Source organism: Crinia signifera, chromosome 8, assembly GCF_055691185.1.
Source record: "Crinia signifera chromosome 8, ASM5569118v1, whole genome shotgun sequence".
NCBI lineage: Eukaryota > Metazoa > Chordata > Amphibia > Anura > Myobatrachidae > Crinia > Crinia signifera.
Genome location: NC_139224.1, coordinates 143,705,112 through 143,727,234, shown reverse-complemented (window position 1 = coordinate 143,727,234; position 22,123 = coordinate 143,705,112). Strand labels below are relative to the sequence as shown.

The window sequence follows — 22,123 nt, the reverse complement described above, 5'->3', positions numbered from 1 at the left end:
CTCCGTGAGTGATGTTAGGCAGTGCCTGTTCCCAATGGATTGCAGGGACTGAATGAGTCTCCGGATGAGCTGCCCTCATGCAGAATGAGTGAAAGAAAATGTATATCAAAGAAATTGCCAGTTTATGTTGTTAAATAATATAGATTGTGACATAAGAAGCCCTGGCATAGGTTTTTCAGGCCAATGGGTGTCAGAAATAATTGGGTATCAACTGTATATATGGGCAATTGTAGGTATAAGAGTATATGAATATATAGACCCGACGTAGGTGCCCCAGAGCTCCTTCTGCTGCCTTCGTCTTCAGTGAGCGGCCAGAGGTTAGAGGGAAACGGGACGCCGAGAGAAGGGGGATAAAAAGATCGTGAGAAGGTGCCACCTCCGTAAGCAGTGTTAAGCAGTCCCTGATGCTGATGTATTGCAGGGACTGAATGCGCTGAAGAGGGGTGATCCTTCTGACGGAGAGTACCTTCTGCAAACGGTCACATAGGCAGATTGTATGTCGGCATGAAGCATCCAGAGAATCAGCGGGCAGTAGTTGCTGCCATCACTCAGAACGCGTTTAACCATGTGGGCTTGTTCACCTGAGAGCCTAGAACACTACACACTAGAAAGATTGCTTGATCGATGAACGATATATGTGTAGTACATTGGTGGGTGTGTACAATGGTATAATAGCAATGGAGTATATATTTATACAGGAAGCAGCACTAACACATTTAAATGATATTTTTTATAAACAATAAAGTGGAAATGGGATTGCCTGAAAAAAGTATAGCAATTTATTTTACACATACAAATAACAACACATAAAAATTAAACCGATGAAGACAGATACATTCTGTATGATTATTTTTCAGTGTGAGCTCAAAGGGGAGGGTTCTGGTCTAATTTAGTGTCCTCTATATGGCTTTTTATAATACAGCTTTTATGCAGCTTTTCGACAGTCTCACTAATTTGTGGGATTTTCCGGCTTGGGTCCTGTGTCCTCACTAAAGTGCGGTTGTGCAGAGATGGTAAAGGGCCGCTGGAGGAAGATCTAGGACCTTATGGTGCTTTCCCAGATGGTGGATGAGGTTGCTTTTAGCTGAAAGATGTTTTTGTAAAGTCCAGAAATTCTTGGGACTTGTAGCCTTAGAAGGAGAGAGTCTCTGTGCCAGTGTCCTCAACTCTTGGGTCTGCTCACTGTGCCACCAACGTCCCAATAATTTCTGGACTTTACCAAAACATCTTTTAGCTAAAAGCAACCTCATCCACCATCTGGGAAAGCACCATAAGGTCCTAGATCTTCCTCCAGTGGCCCTTTACCATCTCTGCACAACTGCACTTCAGTGAGGACACAGGACCCAAGCTGGAAAATCCCACAAATTAGTGAGACTGTCAAAAAGCTGCATAAAAGCTGTATTATAAAAAGCCATATAGAGGACACTAAATTAGACCAGAACCCTCCCCTTTGGGCTCACACTGAAAAATAATCATACAGAATGTATCTCTCTTAATTGGTTTTATCTTTATGTGTTTTTAGTTGTATGTGTAAAATAAATTGCTATACTTTTTTCAGGCAATCCCATTTCCACTTTATGGTTTATAAAAAATATCATTTAAATGTGTTAGCGCTGCTTCCTGTATAAATATATACTCCATTGCTATTGTACCCCCAGAGGTTCACTATAAACCTAACCAAAGCAGCTGCTTGATTCTAATAATTGAAACAACTCACATCAGCACCTAGTTCCATTTCTCTTTTTAAGATAAAATCCATGTACAATGGTATATCTACAAACAACGTTGTTCAAAGACATATCGGGGGAAATTTACTAAAGGAAATTTGTAAAAAATAGGTGTATTTGTATCCAGAAATACACTTATTTTTGACATTTACTATCCCGAAAATACGGCAATTCGTATTCGTATTGATAGCACATTAATACGAATTGCCGTTTTTTCGGGATAGTAAATGTCAAAAATAAGTGTATTTCTGGATACAAATACACCTATTTTTTTTTACAAATTTCCTTTCGAAATTTCCCCCATCAGGTCAGCCCTGCAGCACATGCAGATTTATTATGTCTGGCTGTGTATACAGCAGTCCCACCTAACACTCTATATGCCGGCAGCAATAACTGACATAGGCATCACAGCTTGGTGGGTATATTTAAATGCCTGCCCGGCTGTAATGTCTGGCTTAACATATCAAGAGGCCGATTGTAAGTGAAGATACTTACTAACTCAGCACCTCTGACAGTGCTAGATCAGTTGGCATCGTGTGTACGAAGCATTAGTGAGTATGTGGTAATAAAATGTAATCTTCTCCACTTCTTTTAGACATGGATGTTTAAAACCTTCTGGATGATAATGTACAAATAAACATTCTCTTATACCCCTTTCAGACATACAGTGCCGGGTTTATGTCTGAAAAGTACTAACAGGGAAATACGTTCCTGAATAGAGAATCCAGGTTAAGTGTGAATAGTGTGGCAGTACGAGCTGCAGGGAGGGGGCTGCTGTACAAGCTGCATAGTGTAGAAGCAGTTGGCTGGAGTAGGGGTTTGTGACTGCTGGTGTGTGTGTGTGTGTGTGAGACCTGAGTCTGACCAGGGAAATTCCCGGGTAGTATGTCTGATACCCCTTTTAGACATTCTACCTGGTAATTATACCCCTTTTAGACATACTATCCGGGATTTTGGCCAGGTTTACCCAGGATTTTCAACCCAGGTCACTCCCGGGATTTTAGTAACAGACCCCCTTTCACACTACACCTCAAATCCGGGAAAAACCCGGGTATACCCCTTTCACACATAAGCCAGGCTTTTCAAGCATTTTAGTGTTTCATCATTAAAATGGGACACGCCCCAGCAGCAAAAAAAAGCAACATCACATGTTTAAAACTGAAAAACCCGGGTAAACCCATTCAGACATAAGCCGGGTATTATACCCGGGAGTTAAATACCGGGAAAAACCCTGGTCAATTGCAGGTGCTTAGTATCCGGGAGTGAAATCCCGGGTATACCCTTTCAGACATACGCTAGTCCCGGGTTCGGGCGCGTTCATGTGAAAAAACCCAGGATTTTCGCTTATGTCTGAAAGGGGTATTACCCTGCATTTTGACTGCTGGGTAATTTTCCCGGGTGCAGCCTGCACCCTTTCACACTTACAGCACCAAATTACCGGGTGAAGCAGTTCTATCCAGTAATTTGCTGAAAAACCCAGGTTTTTCTTATGTCTGAAAGGGCCAACCCGGGTCTTAAATCCCGGGTCCTCAACCCAGGTAAAAAGAAGGGTCAGAGACCTGGGTTTTAACACCCGGGTTGACCCTTTCAGACATACCAAAATCCCGGGTTGATGTGCGTTCATGTGCAAAAACCTGGTATTTTGCCGTATGTCTGAAAGGGGTATGAATGTGCTATTACTTTCCTTATCATCAACTTTCACCTGTCTGCCAATCTCTAACCTTAAACTGGGTACACGCCTACAGATTTACCTGTCCAACCTATCTGGTGGGAACAGACATATGGTAATGAATAAAAGCATATGAAATTTGATTCTTTGCTCCAAAATGCTGAAAAGTGGACAAAAACTCATATTCGAACAAGTCCGTTGATCAAATGGATTTAACCACTTTGTATGATCGACCACTGTCTGTTTTCCTGCATTTGGGAGCAAATGATTGATTGTCATTTTCTCCCATAATTGCCAGATCTTTGTTCCTACCAGACAATTTGGAAAGATAAGTCTTTGTGTGTGTACCCAGCATTAGTAACTGCTGAGAGAATTTCACCTTTTGTGTTATATAAGCAGTGCTTATTTATTTCAATTGTATTAAAAAGGTTTTATTCAAAAAATAGAAAAGATATTCTTGGGGTGTCTCAATTCCCTGTTACGATGGCAATAGATCTCCACTGGCATTTTCCCCAGCCTTTGGTAACAATAGATCTGTAGTGGCAGAGCCCTTTAACTCACCAACCTATTAGTGAACCCCCCGTCCTTGATCACATATGATATTTCCCAGTGAAAGCCCAGCTGGCTGTGGTGGCGTCCTATGTGGTCATTCCCGGTAAGTGGTTAAAATGTCATCATGAAATACACAAATAAATGAGCTGCACTGCAAGCATCATGAACAGAGTACCTGAAGATGCTATTCACTTATGTGACCCGAGGCTCTCCTGGTTCCAAGGGTTTACAGAGATGTGCATAACAAGGGGCTATTGAGTGTCAATGACAGATACACTTGAGTTTAGCAGCATCAAACACTTCCATTCCTTCGTGTAAACAGAAACCAACAAAAGGACAAACTGACTCTTGTCACTTAGCTGCTATTCAAAGGAGAGAGTGTCAGTCGCCTTAGATACAACTACAAAGCGATAGCAGGACAACATCACTTGTGGGTTATTGGGATGCTCCACTTAGAAATTAATGAATCAAAAGATGCAATGAATTGGTGAATAAAATACAATATTTAATTAATAATAAAATACATAAATAACAACACCTCGCACACAAGGCATTAAATTATACCAATTACAGTTTCTGGTATTCAAAATGTTACATGGGAGAAGGGGCTCTTGGACTGCACACCCTAATCAAGAGGTTATATGCTGGGACTTGTAGTTCTACAGAGAAAGAAATGCAGTGCTGATGCTCACTGCAATAATAAGCTTTGCCTTCTGACATTAAGCAATATCTGTTGAAAGCAGCATGGCCCCCGCTCTCACCACTACCACTCCTCCTCCATCGCCCCCGGCATCGGCAACTGTGTATGCACCGATGTTGCTGGGTACTCGTTATCGTCTTTCGTCTTATGTGTACCCACCTTAAGACCTAAAAATGTGTGCAAATCTGCAGTTTTATGGATGAATTTGGGGCATGACTCCCCTTGGGTAGGTGTGGCTGGGTTGCCTTGGCGTGGCACACTAAAATATTTACCATCTTTTTAACATTGTCCCATTTTCTGCTAATACTACATTTTCTAGCATTTTTCCACCTGTGTAATTTAGTCCCCAGATTTTCTTTCTTTCTTATTAACTCACAATTTAGCTGATCACTTGTGTGTTGTCCTAGGGTTACCGGCTCTACACAACATTTTTGGGGATCCATGCCCTGGATTCAAGCTTAGTATTAGGGACCCACCAGAGACTAGACGCTGGTTGATGAGCTAGTATTTCTTGCCCAATAAAAATACAAAGAACCTGGATATTGCTTAATATTATGGCTTATAAAAATTATTGTGTAGTGCGCATAGGCACTGTATTTTTCTTTCATTTTATTGCAAATCGGGTTGTAATGTGGATGGAATTGTAAATCCTCCAATGACATCCGGTAATCTACTGTAGGTGGAGTCATCAAACTGTTAAACCCAGTCACTAACATATGCATAAACGAAACAGTGCATATAAAAGAGAACAATTATGATATAATCTAAAACCAGTGGTTCAACGTTACTCTGTTGTAAGTAACCAGTCCGTGTGGTCCTTGAATTAGCAAGTAGTCCTCGCATTGGATATCCAAGCAACGGTAGTCCATATCCACAAAGTGTATCTGAATATTAAGTGGGAAATGCCCCAATTTGGCTGAAAGCATTTCAGTGTGGTAATCATCCCACAACTTGCTCCAGAAAAAAGTTGTGGTGACTGCATTACTGACACTTTGTTTTGGACATACAGTGCGAGGACTACTTGCTAATTCACACACCATGGACTAACTACTTCCAAAAGAGTAACACTGATCCTCTGGCTGGATATTATATGCACCTCTAACTGCCTGAGTTTAATGGTTTGATGACATCATCTAGATTACCAGATATATTTTAACTGGCAGAAACCTACCTACACACAGCAGCATGAGAAAGCTACCAATTATTCTATATGGTGCATACACACTGGGCGTTTTTGCCCAGCGGGTGTGCAGAGTGATCATGTGAAAACAGAAAAATCGCTCAGTGCATACACACTGAGCGATCTTCGCCCAGCCCAACGATTTTCATGAAGTTAGGCGGCTTTCCTTAGCAGGACGCTATGGAAAACCGTCCAATCGGCTGGTAATACCAGCAGACCAATGACGGCAGCCGGCAATGATGCGTGAACAAGCATCAGCACTCACCGTGCATCACCGGGGCATATACACTGGGCGGTTTTGAGCTGAAAGCAGCTCAAAATACTAAAAGTGAGCTGAATGTCCAGTGTGTATGCGAGGCATGTGACAGACCTTCACACCTTCATGAATCTGAAGACTATTATAGCCGGTGTCCGGATGGCTGGCAGACCATGTCTACGTAAAACAGTCAAGAGGTAGACATCATTAGACTGACCTGGTCAAAAGGATGCCACAAGCAAAGGGTCAACGGGGCTATGGTCAAATCATGAAACGGTCAACATGGGATTTTTCTTTTAAGCTTTTCATACATTTCTATACACGTGGTGTAGGATTGGGAACGGTAAAATGGCCCAAATCACATGAGCGAGATGCGTCATGTGAGGAGATGCATGTGCAGGTGTCGACATTGACACAAACAAAAAACAAAAAAAAAGAGCGTGAAAACTTTTTTCCTTGATCATTTTTGGAGGGGGGTCCGTCCATCTGCTATACCACACCCATTATAGCAAGTAGGCCACCCTTAACCCCTTCCCGACATTTGACGTACATTTACGTCATGGTCGGGAAGCACTTCCCGACACATGGCGTAAATGTACGTCATGGATTTAAACTGTCACCGCGTCTATAGACGCGGTGACAGTTTCAACATGTCTGCTGTCCCTGACAGCAGACATGTCCGTGCATGCCCAGGGGGGGCTGCGATGCCGCCCCCCCGTCGGCGATCGCTGTGATTGGCTGTTCAGTGTGAACAGCCAATTACAGCGTTTTCCTGTGTCACCGGCGAATAACGTTCGCCGGTGACACGGGATCAGAGGTGATTGGTGCTGTAAAGTACAGCACCAATCACCGCGGGGTGTAAGGGTGACACTGGTGTCACCCCACCTCACCCCGCCCGCCCCCAAAGGCCGTGATTGGTTCGTCGGACCGACGGACCAATCACAGCCAAGGAGGGGGATTTAAACTAACGGTGACTGCACTGCAGACGCCATTCCGGTCTGGAATAGCGTGCAGTGCGGTCACCGTACCTCCCTGCCGCCATACTGACCAGAACCTTGCTCCATACTTGCTCCATACTTACCTGATCGCTGCTTCATCACTGCTTCCTGGATCCTGTTGCTACTTGTGCCTTCCTGTGAAATTGTGCTGCTGCAGTGTACTAGCTAGATAGAGAGAGAGATAGATAGAGAGATAGAGAGAGATAGAGAGAGATAGAGAGAGATAGAGAGAGATAGAGAGAGATAGAGAGAGAGATAGTGTCAGAGAGTGCTATATTTTGTGCTGCTGCAGTGTGATATAGTTATAGATAGAGAGAGAGAGATAGAGAGAGAGAGATAGATAGAGAGGCCTAGTGACAGAGTGCTATATTTTGTGCTGCTGCAGTGTGATAGTTATAGAGAGATAGAGAGAGATAGAGAGAGAGAGATAGAGAGAGAGATAGTGTCAGAGAGTGCTATATTTTGTGCTGCTGCAGTGTGATATAGTTATAGATAGAGAGAGAGAGAGAGAGAGAGAGAGAGAGATAGATAGAGAGGCCTAGTGACAGAGTGCTATATTTTGTGCTGCTGCAGTGTGATAGTTATAGAGAGATAGAGAGAGATAGAGAGAGAGAGATAGAGAGAGAGATAGTGTCAGAGAGTGCTATATATTTTTGATATAACTGACTGCTGCCCCCTCCTTTTGTGCTGATCAGTATAAATTAACTGATCAGCAACTTTTTGGGGGCGCAGGTTTTTTTTTTATATATAGATATACCTGTCAGTGCTGCTGCTGCAGTGTCATAGAGTGATAGATAGTGAGAGATAGAGAGATAGAGAGAGATAGTGACAGAGAGTGATAGAGAGTGCTAAATTTTGTGTCTGCTGCCCCCGCCTTTTGTGCTGATCACTATATCTGAGGTGATCAGCAACTTTTTTGGGGGTACAGAGGTTTTTTTTTTTTTATATATACCTGTCAGTTGCACCAAAGGTTGTGCACCTGCTGCACCTCACTGGTAATCAGTGTCGCATCACTGATCACCTTTTTTTTTTGTGTGTGTGCTGTGGGGTCTTTTTTTAATTTTTTTTTTACACACACTGTGATTTTGTGGGTGTCCTGTGGCCGCTGTGCGCTGATCAGTGACGTACATCACTGATCATCTTTTTCGGCACAGGGTTGATCTATATTTTTTTTTTTTTGATCAAATTCCTGTTGCCTTTGAGCGCTGTTCAGTGACAGACGTTACTGACCAACATCTGTGCTCAATTTTTGGCGCAGGACCTTTTTTTTTTTTTTTTAACCCCTTAAATTTTTTATTTTTAACCCCTTCATTTTTTTTTTTTTTTATTGGTATAAAGTATTTTTTTATTTTTCTGCACCACATACACACTACACACTACATACCCCCCGGATTGAAATAAAGTTTGTACCCCCCCCTACACTATACACGTGTTGAAACATTTCACTACCAGTAACACAAAAATAAAAATGGCATCCCAAATGTCCTCCCAAATGTCCTCCCAAATGTCCTCCCAGTCATCCAGGAGAATGTATTCAGTGGAGGAGGCATATGCCATGCTTGCTTCTGACTCTGACACAGCCAGTGATGCAAGCGGGGAATTTGAAGGATTCGCCTTAAGCTCCTCTTCCTCCTCTGGTGATGAGGGACCCCCTCAAAGACGCCCCCGTAGAGCAGCTGAGACCCCCCCCCCAATAATTGATCTCGTATGGACCCCACCACCAGACAATTTTGAGCCCCAGGTTCCTGAGTTTTTGGCCATGCCAGGAATCCAATTTGATTCCACAGGTCTCAGAGAAATTGACTTTTTCAAATTATTTTTCTCTGATGATTTTATAAATTTAATGGTGGACCAAACTAATTTATATGCCCAGCAGTTTATTGCTCAAAACCCCACGTCATCATTTGCTAGGTGGACCCCTGTAGATGCAGTAGAGATGATGACGTTTTGGGGTCTGGTGTTTCATATGGGCATAGTAAAAAAGCCAGAAATTAGGCAATATTGGAGTACAGATGTTCTGTACAGTACTCCATTTTACCGTATGGCCATGACCCGGACTCGATTTGAGACAATTCTTAAATTTATACATTACACCGATAATGCACAGTGCCCACCCAGAGATGATCCCACCTTTGACCGGCTATTCAAAGTCAGGCCGGTCATTGATCATTTCAGTGCCAAATTTGAAGAGGTGTACATCCCTGAAAAATTTATTTGTATCGACGAGTCCCTTATACATTTTAAAGGAAGGGTTAAATTCCGCCAGTACCTTCCCAGTAAGAGGGCAAGGTATGGCATAAAAATGTATAAACTGTGTGAAAGCACCTCAGGGTACACCCACAGGTTTAGGGTTTATGAAGGGAAGGATTCAAGAATTGAACCGCCAGAATGCCCCCCCTCCCTCGTAGGTGTTAGTGGGAAAATTGTCTGGGATTTAGTGCACCCCTTCCTGGATAAAGGTTATCACCTCTATGTGGATAACTTTTACACCAGCATCCCCCTGTTTAAGGCCCTTGGTTCAAGAGGTACAGCAGCTTGCGGTACTGTGCGCAAGAACCAAAGAGGCCTCCCAAAAACGCACATTGCCCAAGTAATGAGAAGGGGTGAAAGCAGGGGAATATGCAACGAAAATATGTTGTTGGTCAAATATAAGGACAAGAGGGATGTCCTTATACTGACAACAATTCACGGAGACAGTACCACCTCCGTCCCTGTACGAGGTACCAGTACCCACACCTCAAAACCTAATTGTATCCTAGATTACAATAGGTACATGGGCGGAGTGGATCTTTCAGATCAGGTACTGAAGCCGTACAGTGCCCTGCGGAAAACAAAAATCTGGTACAAGAAGGTGGCCGTGTATATCATCCAGATGGCACTGTATAACGCTTACGTGCTATTCCGTTCTACCGGCCAGAGGGGGACATTTATGCACTTTCAAGAGGAAGTCATAAAGGGCCTAATATTTGGGAACCAGCAGGCAGAGGGCCCCAGTACTTCTAGTACTGGCCCCCGTATTGTACCAGGGCAGCATTTTCCTGATGAAATCCCCTCCACTGGAAAAAAGGGCAGGACACAAAAAAGGTGCAAAGTTTGCTATAAAAAGGGAATAAGAAAGCAAACTATTTTCCAGTGTGACACTTGCCCCGACAAACCCGGCCTATGTATAAAGGAGTGTTTTAAAATATACCACACATCTATGGAATATTAGGTTCATAATTTCACCGTGCTTCGGGGGTCTTGCTAATGCCACATAGCACCCACCATTCATTCCACCAGAATCTGAGCCGCAAAATCCAAAAATCACTCCTTCCCTTCTGAGTCCTGCCATGCACCCAACTGGTATTTTTTGGTCACATGTGAGGCATTGCCGTACTCGGGAGAAATTGGGGCACAGATTTTGGGGTGCTTTGTCTCCTTCATTCCTTGTGAAAATGAAAAATTTTGAGCCAGAACTGCATTTTTGTGTAAAAAAATGTAATTTTTCATGTTCACTGCCCACTTGTATCAAAATTGGTGAAACCCCTGGGGGTTTGAAATGTACACTATACCCCTAGATGAATTCCCTGAGGGGTGTAGTTTGCAAAATGGGGTCACTTGTGGGGGGGTTCCACTGTATTGGTGCTTTGGGGGTCTTGCTAATGCGACATAGCACCCACCATCATTCCACCAGAATTTGTGCTGCAAAATCCAAATATCACTCCTTCCCTTCTGAGTCCTGCCACTTTTTGGTCACACATGAGGCATTGCCGTACTCGGGAGAAATTGGGGCACAGATTTTGGGGTGCTTTGTCTCCTTCATTCCTTCTGAAAATGAAAAATTTTGAGCCAGAACTGCATTTTTGTGTAAAAAAATGTAATTTTTCATTTTCACTGCCCACTTGTATCAAAATTGGTGAAACCCCTGGGGGTTTGAAATGTACACTATACCCCTAGATGAATTCCCTGAGGGGTGTAGTTTGCAAAATGGGGTGACTTGTGGGGGGGTTCCACTGTATTGGTGCAACATAGCACCCACCATTCATTCCACCAGAATCTGTGCTGCAAAATCCAAAAATCACTCCTTCCCTTCTGAGTCCTGCCATGCACCCAACTGGTATTTTTTGGTCACATGTGAGGCATTGCCGTACTCGGGAGAAATTGGGGCACAGATTTTGGGGTGCTTTTTCTCCTTCATACCTTCTGAAAATGAAAAATTTTGAGCCAGAACTGCATTTTTGTGTAAAAAATGTAATTTTTCATGTTCACTGCCCACTTGTATCAAAATTGGTGAAACCCCTGGGGGTTTGAAATGTACACTATACCCCTAGATGAATTCCCTGAGGGGTGTAGTTTGCAAAATGGGGTCACTTGTGGGGGGGTTCCACTGTATTGGTGCTTGGGGGGTCTTGCTAATGCAACATAGCACCCACCAAAATTCCACCAGAATCTGAGCTGCAAAATCCAAAAATCACTCCTTCCCTTCTGAGTCCTGCCATGCACCCAACTGGTATTTTTTGGTCACATGTGAGGCATTGCCGTAGTCGGGAGAAATTGGGGCACAGATTTTGGGGTGCTTTGTCTCCTTCATACCTTCTGAAAATGAAAAATTTTGAGCCAGAACTGCATTTTTGTGTAAAAAAATGTAATTTTTCATTTTCACTGCCCACTTGTATCAAAATTGGTGAAACCCCTGGGGGTTTGAAATGTACACTATACCCCTAGATGAATTCCCTGAGGGGTGTACTTTGCAAAATGGGGTGACTTGTGGGGGGGTTCCACTGTATTGGTGCAACATAGCACCCACCATTCATTCCACCAAAATCTGTGCTGCAAAATCCAAAAATCACTCCTTCCGTTCTGAGTCCTGCCATGCACCCAACTGGTATTTTTTGGTCACATGTGAGGCATTGCCGTACTCGGGAGAAATTGGGGCACAGATTTTGTGGTGCTTTTTCTCCTTCATACCGTCTGAAAATGAAAAATTTTGAGCCAGAACTGCATTTTTGTGTAAAAAAATTTAATTTTTCATTTTCACTGCCCACTTGTATCAAAATTGGTGAAACCCCTGGGGGTTTGAAATGTACACTATACCCCTAGATGAATTCCCTGAGGGGTGTAGTTTTCAAAATGGGGTGACTTGTGGGGGGGTTCCACTGTATTGGTGCTTGGGGGGTCTTGCTAATGCGACATAGCACCCACCAAAATTCCACCAGAATCTGAGCTGCAAAATCCAAAAATCACTTCTTCCGTTCTGAGTCCTGCCATGCACCCAACTGGTATTTTTTGGTCACATGTGAGGCATTGCCGTACTCGGGAGAAATTGGGGCACAGATTTTGGGGTGCTTTTTCTCCTTCATACCTTCTGAAAATGAAAAATTTCGAGCCAGAACTGCATTTTTGTGTAAAAAATGTAATTTTTCATTTTCACTGCCCACTTGTATCAAAATTGGTGAAACCCCTGGGGGTTTGAAATGTACACTATACCCCTAGATGAATTCCCTGAGGGGTGTAGTTTGCAAAATGGGGTGACTTGTGGGGGGGTTCCACTGTATTGGTGCTTGGGGGGTCTTGCTAATGCGACATAGCACCCACCAAAATTCCACCAGAATCTGAGCTGCAAAATCCAAAAATCACTCCTTCCCTTCTGAGTCCTGCCATGCACCCAACTGGTATTTTTTGGTCACATGTGAGGCATTGCCGTACTCGGGAGAAATTGGGGCACAGATTTTGGGGTGCTTTGTCTCCTTCATACCTTCTGAAAATTACAAATTTGGAGCCAGAACTGCATTTTTGTGTAAAAAAAATAATTTTTCATTTTCACTGCCCACTTGTATCAAAATTAGTGAAACCCCTGGGGGTTTGAAATGTACACTATACCCCTAGATGAATTCCCTGAGGGGTGTACTTTGCAAAATGGGGTGACTTGTGGGGGGGTTCCACTGTATTGGTGCAACATAGCACCCACCATTCATTCCACCAAAATCTGTGCTGCAAAATCCAAAAATCACTCCTTCCGTTCTGAGTCCTGCCATGCACCCAACTGGTATTTTTTGGTCACATGTGAGGCATTGCCGTACTCGGGAGAAATTGGGGCACAGATTTTGGGGTGCTTTTTCTCCTTCATACTTTCTGAAAATGAAAAATTTTGAGCCAGAACTGCATTTTTGTGTAAAAAAATGTAATTTTTCATTTTCACTGCCCACTTGTATCAAAATTGGTGAAACCCCTGGGGGTTTGAAATGTACACTATACCCCTAGATGAATTCCCTGAGGGGTGTAGTTTTCAAAATGGGGTGACTTGTGGGGGGGTTCCACTGTATTGGTGCTTGGGGGGTCTTGCTAATGCGACATAGCACCCACCATTCATTCCACCAGAATCTGTGCTGCAAAATCCAAAAATCACTCCTTCCCTTCTGAGTCCTGCCATGCACCCAACTGGTATTTTTTGGTCACATGTGAGGCATTGCCGTACTCGGGAGAAATTGGGGCACAGATTTTGGGGTGCTTTTTCTCCTTCATACCTTCTGAAAATGAAAAATTTTGAGCCAGAACTGCATTTTTGTGTAAAAAAATGTAATTTTTCATTTTCACTGCCCACTTGTATCAAAATTGGTGAAACCCCTGGGGGTTTGAAATGTACACTATACCCCTAGATGAATTCCCTGAGGGGTGTAGTTTGCAAAATGGGGTCACTTGTGGGGGGGTTCCACTGTATTGGTGCTTGGGGGGTCTTGCTAATGCGACATAGCACCCACCAAAATTCCACCAGAATCTGAGCTGCAAAATCCAAAAATCACTCCTTCCCTTCTGAGTCCTGCCATGCACCCAACTGGTATTTTTTGGTCACATGTGAGGCATTGCCGTACTCGGGAGAAATTGGGGCACAGATTTTGGGGTGCTTTGTCTCCTTCATACCTTCTGAAAATGACAAATTTGGAGCCAGAACTGCATTTTTGTGTAAAAAAAATAATTTTTCATTTTCACTGCCCAGTTGTACCACAATTGGTGAAACCCCTGGGGGTTTGAAATGTACACTATACCCCTAGATGAATTCCCTGAGGGGTGTAGTTTGCAAAATGGGGTCACTTGTGGGGGGGTTCCTAACTTTTAGCATCTTATGGTGCCTTGAAACCTACATGGTGCCTAAAAAATAATCTCATAAAAAGGAGGCTCCAAAATCAAGTAGGTGCTCCTTCTATTATGAAGCCTGTGGTTTGGTCACCGTGCACACTAGGGCCACATATAGGATATTTATGAAAACAAAAGAATTGGGGGAATCAATTTTTAGTCACATTTCTCTAGTAAAATCTACTGTATTCGTTAGAAAAATGTATTAAAATTGAAACTCTGCAAAAAAAAAGAAATTTTGAAATTTCACCTACACTTTGTTTTAATTCCTGTGAAACACCTAAAGGGTTAACAAACTTCCAAAATGCTGTTTTGAATACTGTGAGGGGTGCAGTTTTTGAAATGGCATCATTTATGGAGGTGTCTCACATACAAGTCCCTCAAAGTCACATCAGAACTGAACTGGTCCCTAAAAAAATCAGTGTTTGAAATTTTCTTGAAAATTTGAGAATTTGCTATTCATATTGTAAGCCTCCTAGTGTCCCAAAAAATTAAAAGGAAGTTGAAATAATGATGTCAACATAAAGTAGACATATGGTCTATGTTAGTTATTCACTATTTTGAGTGGTAAGATTATTTGTCTCACAAGCAGAAAATTTAACATTTTGCAAATCGCTAAATTTTCCATTTTTTCACGATATTTTGGTATTTTTCACAAAAAAACACAGACTGTATCGACCCAAATTTACCACTAATTTGAAGTACAATGTGTCACGAAAAAACAATCTCAAAACCACTGGGATAAGTAAAAGCAAAAAAAAGTTATCCCCACTTAAGTGAGACATGTCAGATTTGAAAAAAAGGGCTCTGTCAGGAACGCAAAAACTGGCTCTGTCAGGAAGGGGTTAAGACTATGAAAAGAACTGAAACAGAATCTTCTTTCAATTATCAAAAATATTCTTTAAACATATATTTAAAACAACACTTCTGTATCATCTGCGAGAAGGATGACATCTTACCATTTCTGAAGGAGCTGACCCCAGCTTTCCAAAATCTTTTCAGGGCACTCCTTGGAAACATCGCCCATGCCACTCCACAGTTCACTGTCACTTTCTGCACAAAGAGTGGAACGTTATATGTTAAATTTTGTACTTTTATTTAGTATTCAGCGTGTAAACACTGGAATGTTATAATCAAACAGTTACAGATGTGTCCTCATACATCTAGCCTCAATAGGTTATGCAGTGCGAGATGCCAGTCGCGAGTGAGCCGCCATATCCCATGCAACTCAGCTAGCGTTGGGCATCTTTTTTGCAGACAATGCATCTTAGTCCCAACATGGTACGACTAAGATGCACAAGGAGACTCTGCAGATTAATTTGATAAATTACACTTGTATATTAGGTCAAAGTCTGTATATGGGCACAATGGGAGTTGGCATGGAAACAGCTGCAGCTGCTGCATCAGGGTACCTCCTATACAGTAAGAAGAATTTTACCAAATAACCCACAGCGCAAAAACTCAGCCCAGGAAATACAACAAAAGCCTTCACCGTGGCTTTAAAACATAGACCATACAACAATTTTTTTGTATATCCACTGGCGAGTTTACAAATATATAACACTTACACAATGTGCTGCTAAGGTATATTCATAAAGAGTCTCTGTGATCTACAAGGAAACTCAAAGAGAAAAAGACCATAGTGCAATATTGTCTGAAATCAGATGCTGGTTTGATGCTGTAATTAATGCACTCACATTTCAGATAGATATTGTAGGCATATCACAAGGTCTTTTCCATCCTCTCCGGTAATTCACATGCAAATGTCCCTGTGGACTTGATTAGAGGTATATATAGTGCAGAGACGTTTTCAAAAGTAAAACATTACACTTTATTAGATACACTCACATGTGGTAGATAAAATCAAGCAGAAAAAACCCTCTCAGGGTAACAGGATCCCGGAACTGTGCCCTGGAACATGCAGGTCCTTCAAGCAACCGACCAGCGGTGGATGTTGGAAAATGCAGTCCCCCTCTTGCGGCCTCAGGAACAGGATCCGTTCGGTGGTGTTCACTCAGCTTAAGCGCGCTTTCGGGCTAATATGCCCTTCCTCAGAAGGAGGAAGGGCATATTAGCCCGAAAGCGCGCTTAAGCTGAGTGAACACCACCGAACGGATCCTGTTCCTGAGGCCGCAAGAGGGGGACTGCATTTTCCAACATCCACCGCTGGTCGGTTGCTTGAAGGACCTGCATGTTCCAGGGCACAGTTCCGGGATCCTGTTACCCTGAGAGGGTTTTTTCTGCTTGATTTTATCTACCACATGTGAGTGTATCTAATAAAGTGTAATGTTTTACTTTTGAAAACGTCTCTGCACTATATATACCTCTAATCAAGTCCACAGGGACATTTGCATGTGAATTACCGGAGAGGATGGAAAAGACCTTGTGATATGCCTACAATATCTATCTGAAATGTGAGTGCATTAATTACAGCATCAAACCAGCATCTGATTTCAGACAATATTGCACTATGGTCTTTTTCTCTTTGAGTTTCCTTGTAGATCACAGAGACTCTTTATGAATATACCTTAGCACATTGTGTAAGTGTTATATATTTGTAAACTCGCCAGTGGATATACAAAAAAATTGTTGTATACCTCCTATACAGTGTCATAGACTCCAACGCACAAAGACGTAAAGATGTCACATTGCAACGAAGACACACTTTTGGCGTGACTGCGGAAATGATCTAGGACGACACAGATGCTGACAAACATCACACTTTCCACAACATTTAAGACCAACTGGAACTTTCACCTTGATTACATTGCAAAAATACTGGGGGAAATTTAATAGGATGAGAGATTCAGAAAATTTGAGATTTGGTAAGAAATCTCCAGTTTTTTTAAAAGCGGCAATCATTTACACGACAAAATCAAACTTATTTTGCAGTATAAATGATTGCTGCTTTAAAAAAACCTGGAGATTTCTTACCAAATCTCTCACTTTCTGAATCTCTCATACTATTAAAATTTCACCCACTGTGTAGATCAGCGAAAGACAATCTAAAACACTACAGTACAAGGGCCACACTGGACGGCCTTCTAACTCTTAAATGTATCAATACATTTAATCAGTGAAGGAGGCACCTATCTGCAATCATATATCTGCTAGCATTTTAAACTAAGAGTATAAACAGACATGACGACAAAGGACAGACGGAGGTAGGGCTACAAGCAATGACTAGGAGTCCCCTATGCAATCCAGGGCCACCAGTTGCCCATAACTGGTGCTAGTAAGAGCGATCTCAAAAACATTGGATCTGCCCCAAAAAAACAGAAGGTTCCACTTTGGAAAGACTTAACAGGAAAAAAGGCCCGTGTACAGGATCGGTGTGGGGCCCTCCTCTCTGGCAGCGAAGTAGACTCCGTCTTTGTGTTTTGAGGAACATGGTGCCAATTCCTGATGACTTCTCTACAGCATAGGCGTAAATCATGGGCAAAAATGTCCAGCACACCATTTTCCCTGTGTTTTATGCTGTTCTGGACAATAAAGGACTCTAGTGAGTTACAGTAAGTATAAGTATAATTATAAGTGCAGGTTGTTTTTTGTGTGGGTCCCCCTTGACCCAGGGATCCATGTGCACTGCACACCCTGCATTAATTATAAAACACATCAATGGTCCCACTGTGCATAGGAGACAGGTGAAAGTTAAAGTGATTAACAAGGTTTTCAGATCTTCAAAAATAATGTTTTCGGGGGTATTCAGTGAGCTGCGGGATTTACCTACGACTAATTGATGATAAAAAAGAAACCATGCAGAGCGGGAAAAGGCTATTCAATTAAACAGCCTTTTTCCTGCACCTAAAAATCGTGATTCAGACACCACATATTTCTGCATTAGCCCGATGTCGGACTAATGACTGTCGGGATCCCGACTGTCGGACCCCTGTACTACACCCCATACCCTAACGCCGACGATATCGTTTCGCCTGGTAGGCTTATTCACGGTTTTTCCTACTTTCATTGACCCTATATTTCTCAGCTATTATATATAATATTGGGCTAAAAGAAGAAACGCATGCCACATCCAATGTACTATATAAGATGCTGCACAGCAAGTATTCTGAACCTTATACTAGATCTTTTCATACATATACTTTCCCTATATGCGCATTATGAATGATATCTAGGGGGATAAGCAATTGTGTCCTCAGACTTTCTATATATCCTAATTTATGTGCTTAGTCACATTAGGTGCTTGCTAAACAGCAAATGGTTCCATTTTAGATACTATTTAAGTGAATGTTATGATTACAACTTCTGTGTTATTTATCTATCATAGGATAGGGACCTCTCTATTCAGAAATTTAGTAGATTGCTACTTCATAACTGATCTAAGTGAATTAATTATTTTTCGCACTGTTCACATGGTCATTTACCAACTTATCCCACATAGTTTCGATACTCCACTACATATATATATATATATATGTGTGTGTGTGATGTTTAGTGGGATTAGAACAGCCTCACACTGTATGCCTTTCATGTTATATGTTGTTCATATCTATATCTAATTCTGAAAAAAATATTTTAATTATTTGATGTTATATAACAAATAAGAAGTGACCCAGCAAAAAGAGTTTCTTTGTTTCCTTTTTTCTCATATATAGTTTAAACCAGTGGTAGCCAACCCTAGCCCTCGAGAGCTACTAACAGTTCACATTTTCCAGACAACCTAGCTGCTGCACAGCTGTACTCATTAATCACTGACACATTTTAAAAGATCCACAGATGGAGCTAATTAGCTCACTTGTGATTCTGTGAGGAGACCTGCAAAACATGCACTGTTGGTAGCTCTCGAGGACTAGGGTTGGCTACCCCAGGTTTAAACTCTTAGGGAGCATTGCCAGATCTGATATTTCTTTAAATCCATTTAATCTAAGCATGGCCAATCTAATTGTTTTACTGCTTGTGCGGAGTTACATCCCCCTTTTTGTACTAGCGATCAGATCTGAATAAGGGCCTATAAAGTAACCACTTTTAAAGTTAACAACCAAACACCCCCACGGCATTCTTTCCAGGCCTGAATCAAATTTTATTTTGGAAGCTCTTTCAAATCCTCTTGCAGAGGGTTACACAAATGTGTTGCACTTGTAGGTTGCCTTGGTTTCATCCCAAACCAGCTTGACAAGGAATTAGACCTGAAGGCCCACTCCCACACAGATGTATGAGAACACATCTGTAGTCTGTTGTTGTGTTTTGGGTCAATGTTTTTCTGTAGGATGACCCTTTGGCCAATCAAGCATAGTACAGAATAGAGTGCACTAAATGGTGCAAACTTGGTAGCCATTGAGGTTCAAGGTGCCAGACACCCCTAGCATGTCAATAACTCAGAATCCAGCTAAAGAGCCCCAAACCATCACACTTTCTTCTCCATGTTTGACAGTTGGTGTCATCAGGATTGAAATACTAAGTGGCACATTGTATAAATTGCCACTTTCTGGCGTGTTTAACAACATTTGAAATGGAAATGGAAATGCTTCTATGTGTACAACTTGGTGACAATAAACATTGCACCCAGAAAAAAAATCCATTTGCATAATTGACGGTATGCCAAACCCTACGGAATGAATTAAAGGATTTTAAGTTTATTGGTCCAAAAGACTGTCTTCAAGTTGAAAGCAGCACTCCGGTGGTGCATCATGAGGACACGGAAGTCTCTTTTTCATTGCTACAGAAATTCCCCAAATTCTAATAACCTATTACTAGTTCAGAGAAGGATGACTTGTTTTATAACTCCGATATTCACATTGTATTTTAGTTTTTTTTGCCAACCTAAAATATATATATTTTACCACTTATTTTTGTACCATTTCATATTATTCACAGTCCTGGAAGTGCTTATATTTCCATCAAAACAGGAAAATACTACTATAAAACTTTTGACTACTGTATGTGTGTGACTGAAGTGGGTGTGGGTCATTGGGTTGACAAATATTAGGTCAACGTGCATTGTGTCAACCACAGAAGGTTGACACATGAAATAGGTTGACACGGCTAAGGTCAACAGGGTTGGAAGGTCAACACAAGTATTAGGTCGACAGTCCAAAGGTTGACAGGAGTTATTTTTACACTTTCTTTTTTGTCCCAAATGTTGACATGGACATTGCCAAAGTGTAGCATTGCGCTCGCCATGCTCCGGGCACTATTCTATTCTCCCTCCATGCCATAGTGGATGGTAGGGCATGAAATACTATAGGCTAAAAAATAAAAAAAAATCATGTCGACCTTTTGACTGGCGACCTAGCCATTGTCGGCCTAAAGCTTGTTTTCACCTTCCAACCCTGTTTGGCCTTAGCCATGTTGACCTATTTCATGTGTCGACCTAAGCCATGTCAGCCTTCGGTGGTTGACCCAATGCATGTTGACCTAATGTGTGGCCTAATGACCGTATACAATCTGAAATATATGGTTGGCGATACAAAACTTGTGCAATTATGTTAGCACTGCTGAAAATGGGTTTGCTTGTTCGAGAAGCTATAAAATTGGCCTTCCTTTGAGCTAGTGGAGTATATGGAGCATCACACTTGTAGGTTCAATTATACTCAAAATGCCCATAAAAATAGAACTTTCATGTGAAACTCGACAGTCTATTCTTGTTCTTCGAAATTAAGGGAAAGGGATTTTGAATAAGAAAGGATATCACTCCATCTTGCATTGCCATGCCATAACCTGTGGACAGCGCTTGACTGGAGCCAATTTCTTCACAGTTAGGGCCATAGTGGGAATTGAACCCATGACCTCAGTGCTGTGAGGCAGTAATCCTAACCATTACAGGAATCCCCCCCCCCCCCCCCCCTTGCCTTTTAAATGATCTCTCCTCTTAGATGAGATCAGAGTTAAGGCCCATACACACTAGAAGATTATCTTTCCAATCTGGCTGGTTGGAATGAAAATCTGGAAACAAATTACAATCAACCATTTGCTCCCAAAAGCTGGAAAATGAACAAAAGCAGTCATCTGCATAAATGGATTTAACGAATTTGTCTGAATTACTATTTTTGTCTGTTTTCTATGTTTAGATGCAAATGGTTAATTGGAATTTGCTCCCAAAACTGTCCAGATTTTCATTCCAACCATCCAGATTGGAAAAATAATCTTCTAATATGTATGGGCCTATACACAATCTGCCATACTGAAATAAAAATACCTAGTGATATAATGCACTTAATGTCTATAAATAGCATGTGAGCAGCACATGTGACAATTCATGTAAGCTTCCCATAGGACCTACAGTTATTTTCCCGGCAGTGAGCTGGGCTGGCTGGAACATGCCTATTTGATCCAGATCTAAGTGTGATGTATGTGCCCAGCGAATGCTTTGGTTTACAATTATATTGACATTCATGAATTGAATCCTTTCTATGACATAACTTTGTACATAACAATTTGTGTAATCCATAGAATAATACTGTGCAAATGGGTTGTTTGCTTAAAATAGCATTTATGTCTATTATTTGATGCATTTTAAAACACTACATTATGATTACACTGTAATAATACACAGATGACTTCCATGCCTCAACATCCATCATTGGTACTTTTTTAGACAATAAAAGGAAATACTGGAACTATAAGAAATTGCAAAATGAGGCTTTTGTTGGTTCTCAAATGAGAATGCATAAGCTACTAATAGTTGGTTTTGCCTGTGGTATTAAATGTGGCTTGATGATTACTTTTATTAATGGTGGAAGGAATTCACTGGATTTAGCGTTTCATAGGTGTATGATCATGAACTAAGGATTGACGCTAGTAGTGTCTCAAGAGATCTGGCGTGCCAAGACAGGCTTTTTGGCATGACTGCAGCAAACATGTATGGGGATACAACTGTACTGGACAATCATGCCATGTGCAATGGATTGCAACAGCCCCGTAGTCAGTACTTCCCATAGATAAATTCACTGCATTGTCCCATCCGATGTGCAGCA

General features: G+C 41.8%; 1 protein-coding gene across 3 annotated transcripts in view; it reads right to left on the bottom strand.

Annotated features, from left to right (window-relative positions):
* RABGAP1L (RAB GTPase activating protein 1 like) overlaps window positions 1-22,123 on the bottom strand; it is a 419,353-nt gene that overhangs the window by 233,626 nt on the left and 163,604 nt on the right. For all 3 annotated transcript variants that reach the window (XM_083157293.1, XM_083157294.1, XM_083157292.1), the window contains one exon: window positions 15,152-15,245. In XM_083157293.1, coding sequence (XP_083013419.1) covers window positions 15,152-15,245 — 94 coding nt within the window. The remainder of the gene's footprint in view (window positions 1-15,151; window positions 15,246-22,123) is intronic.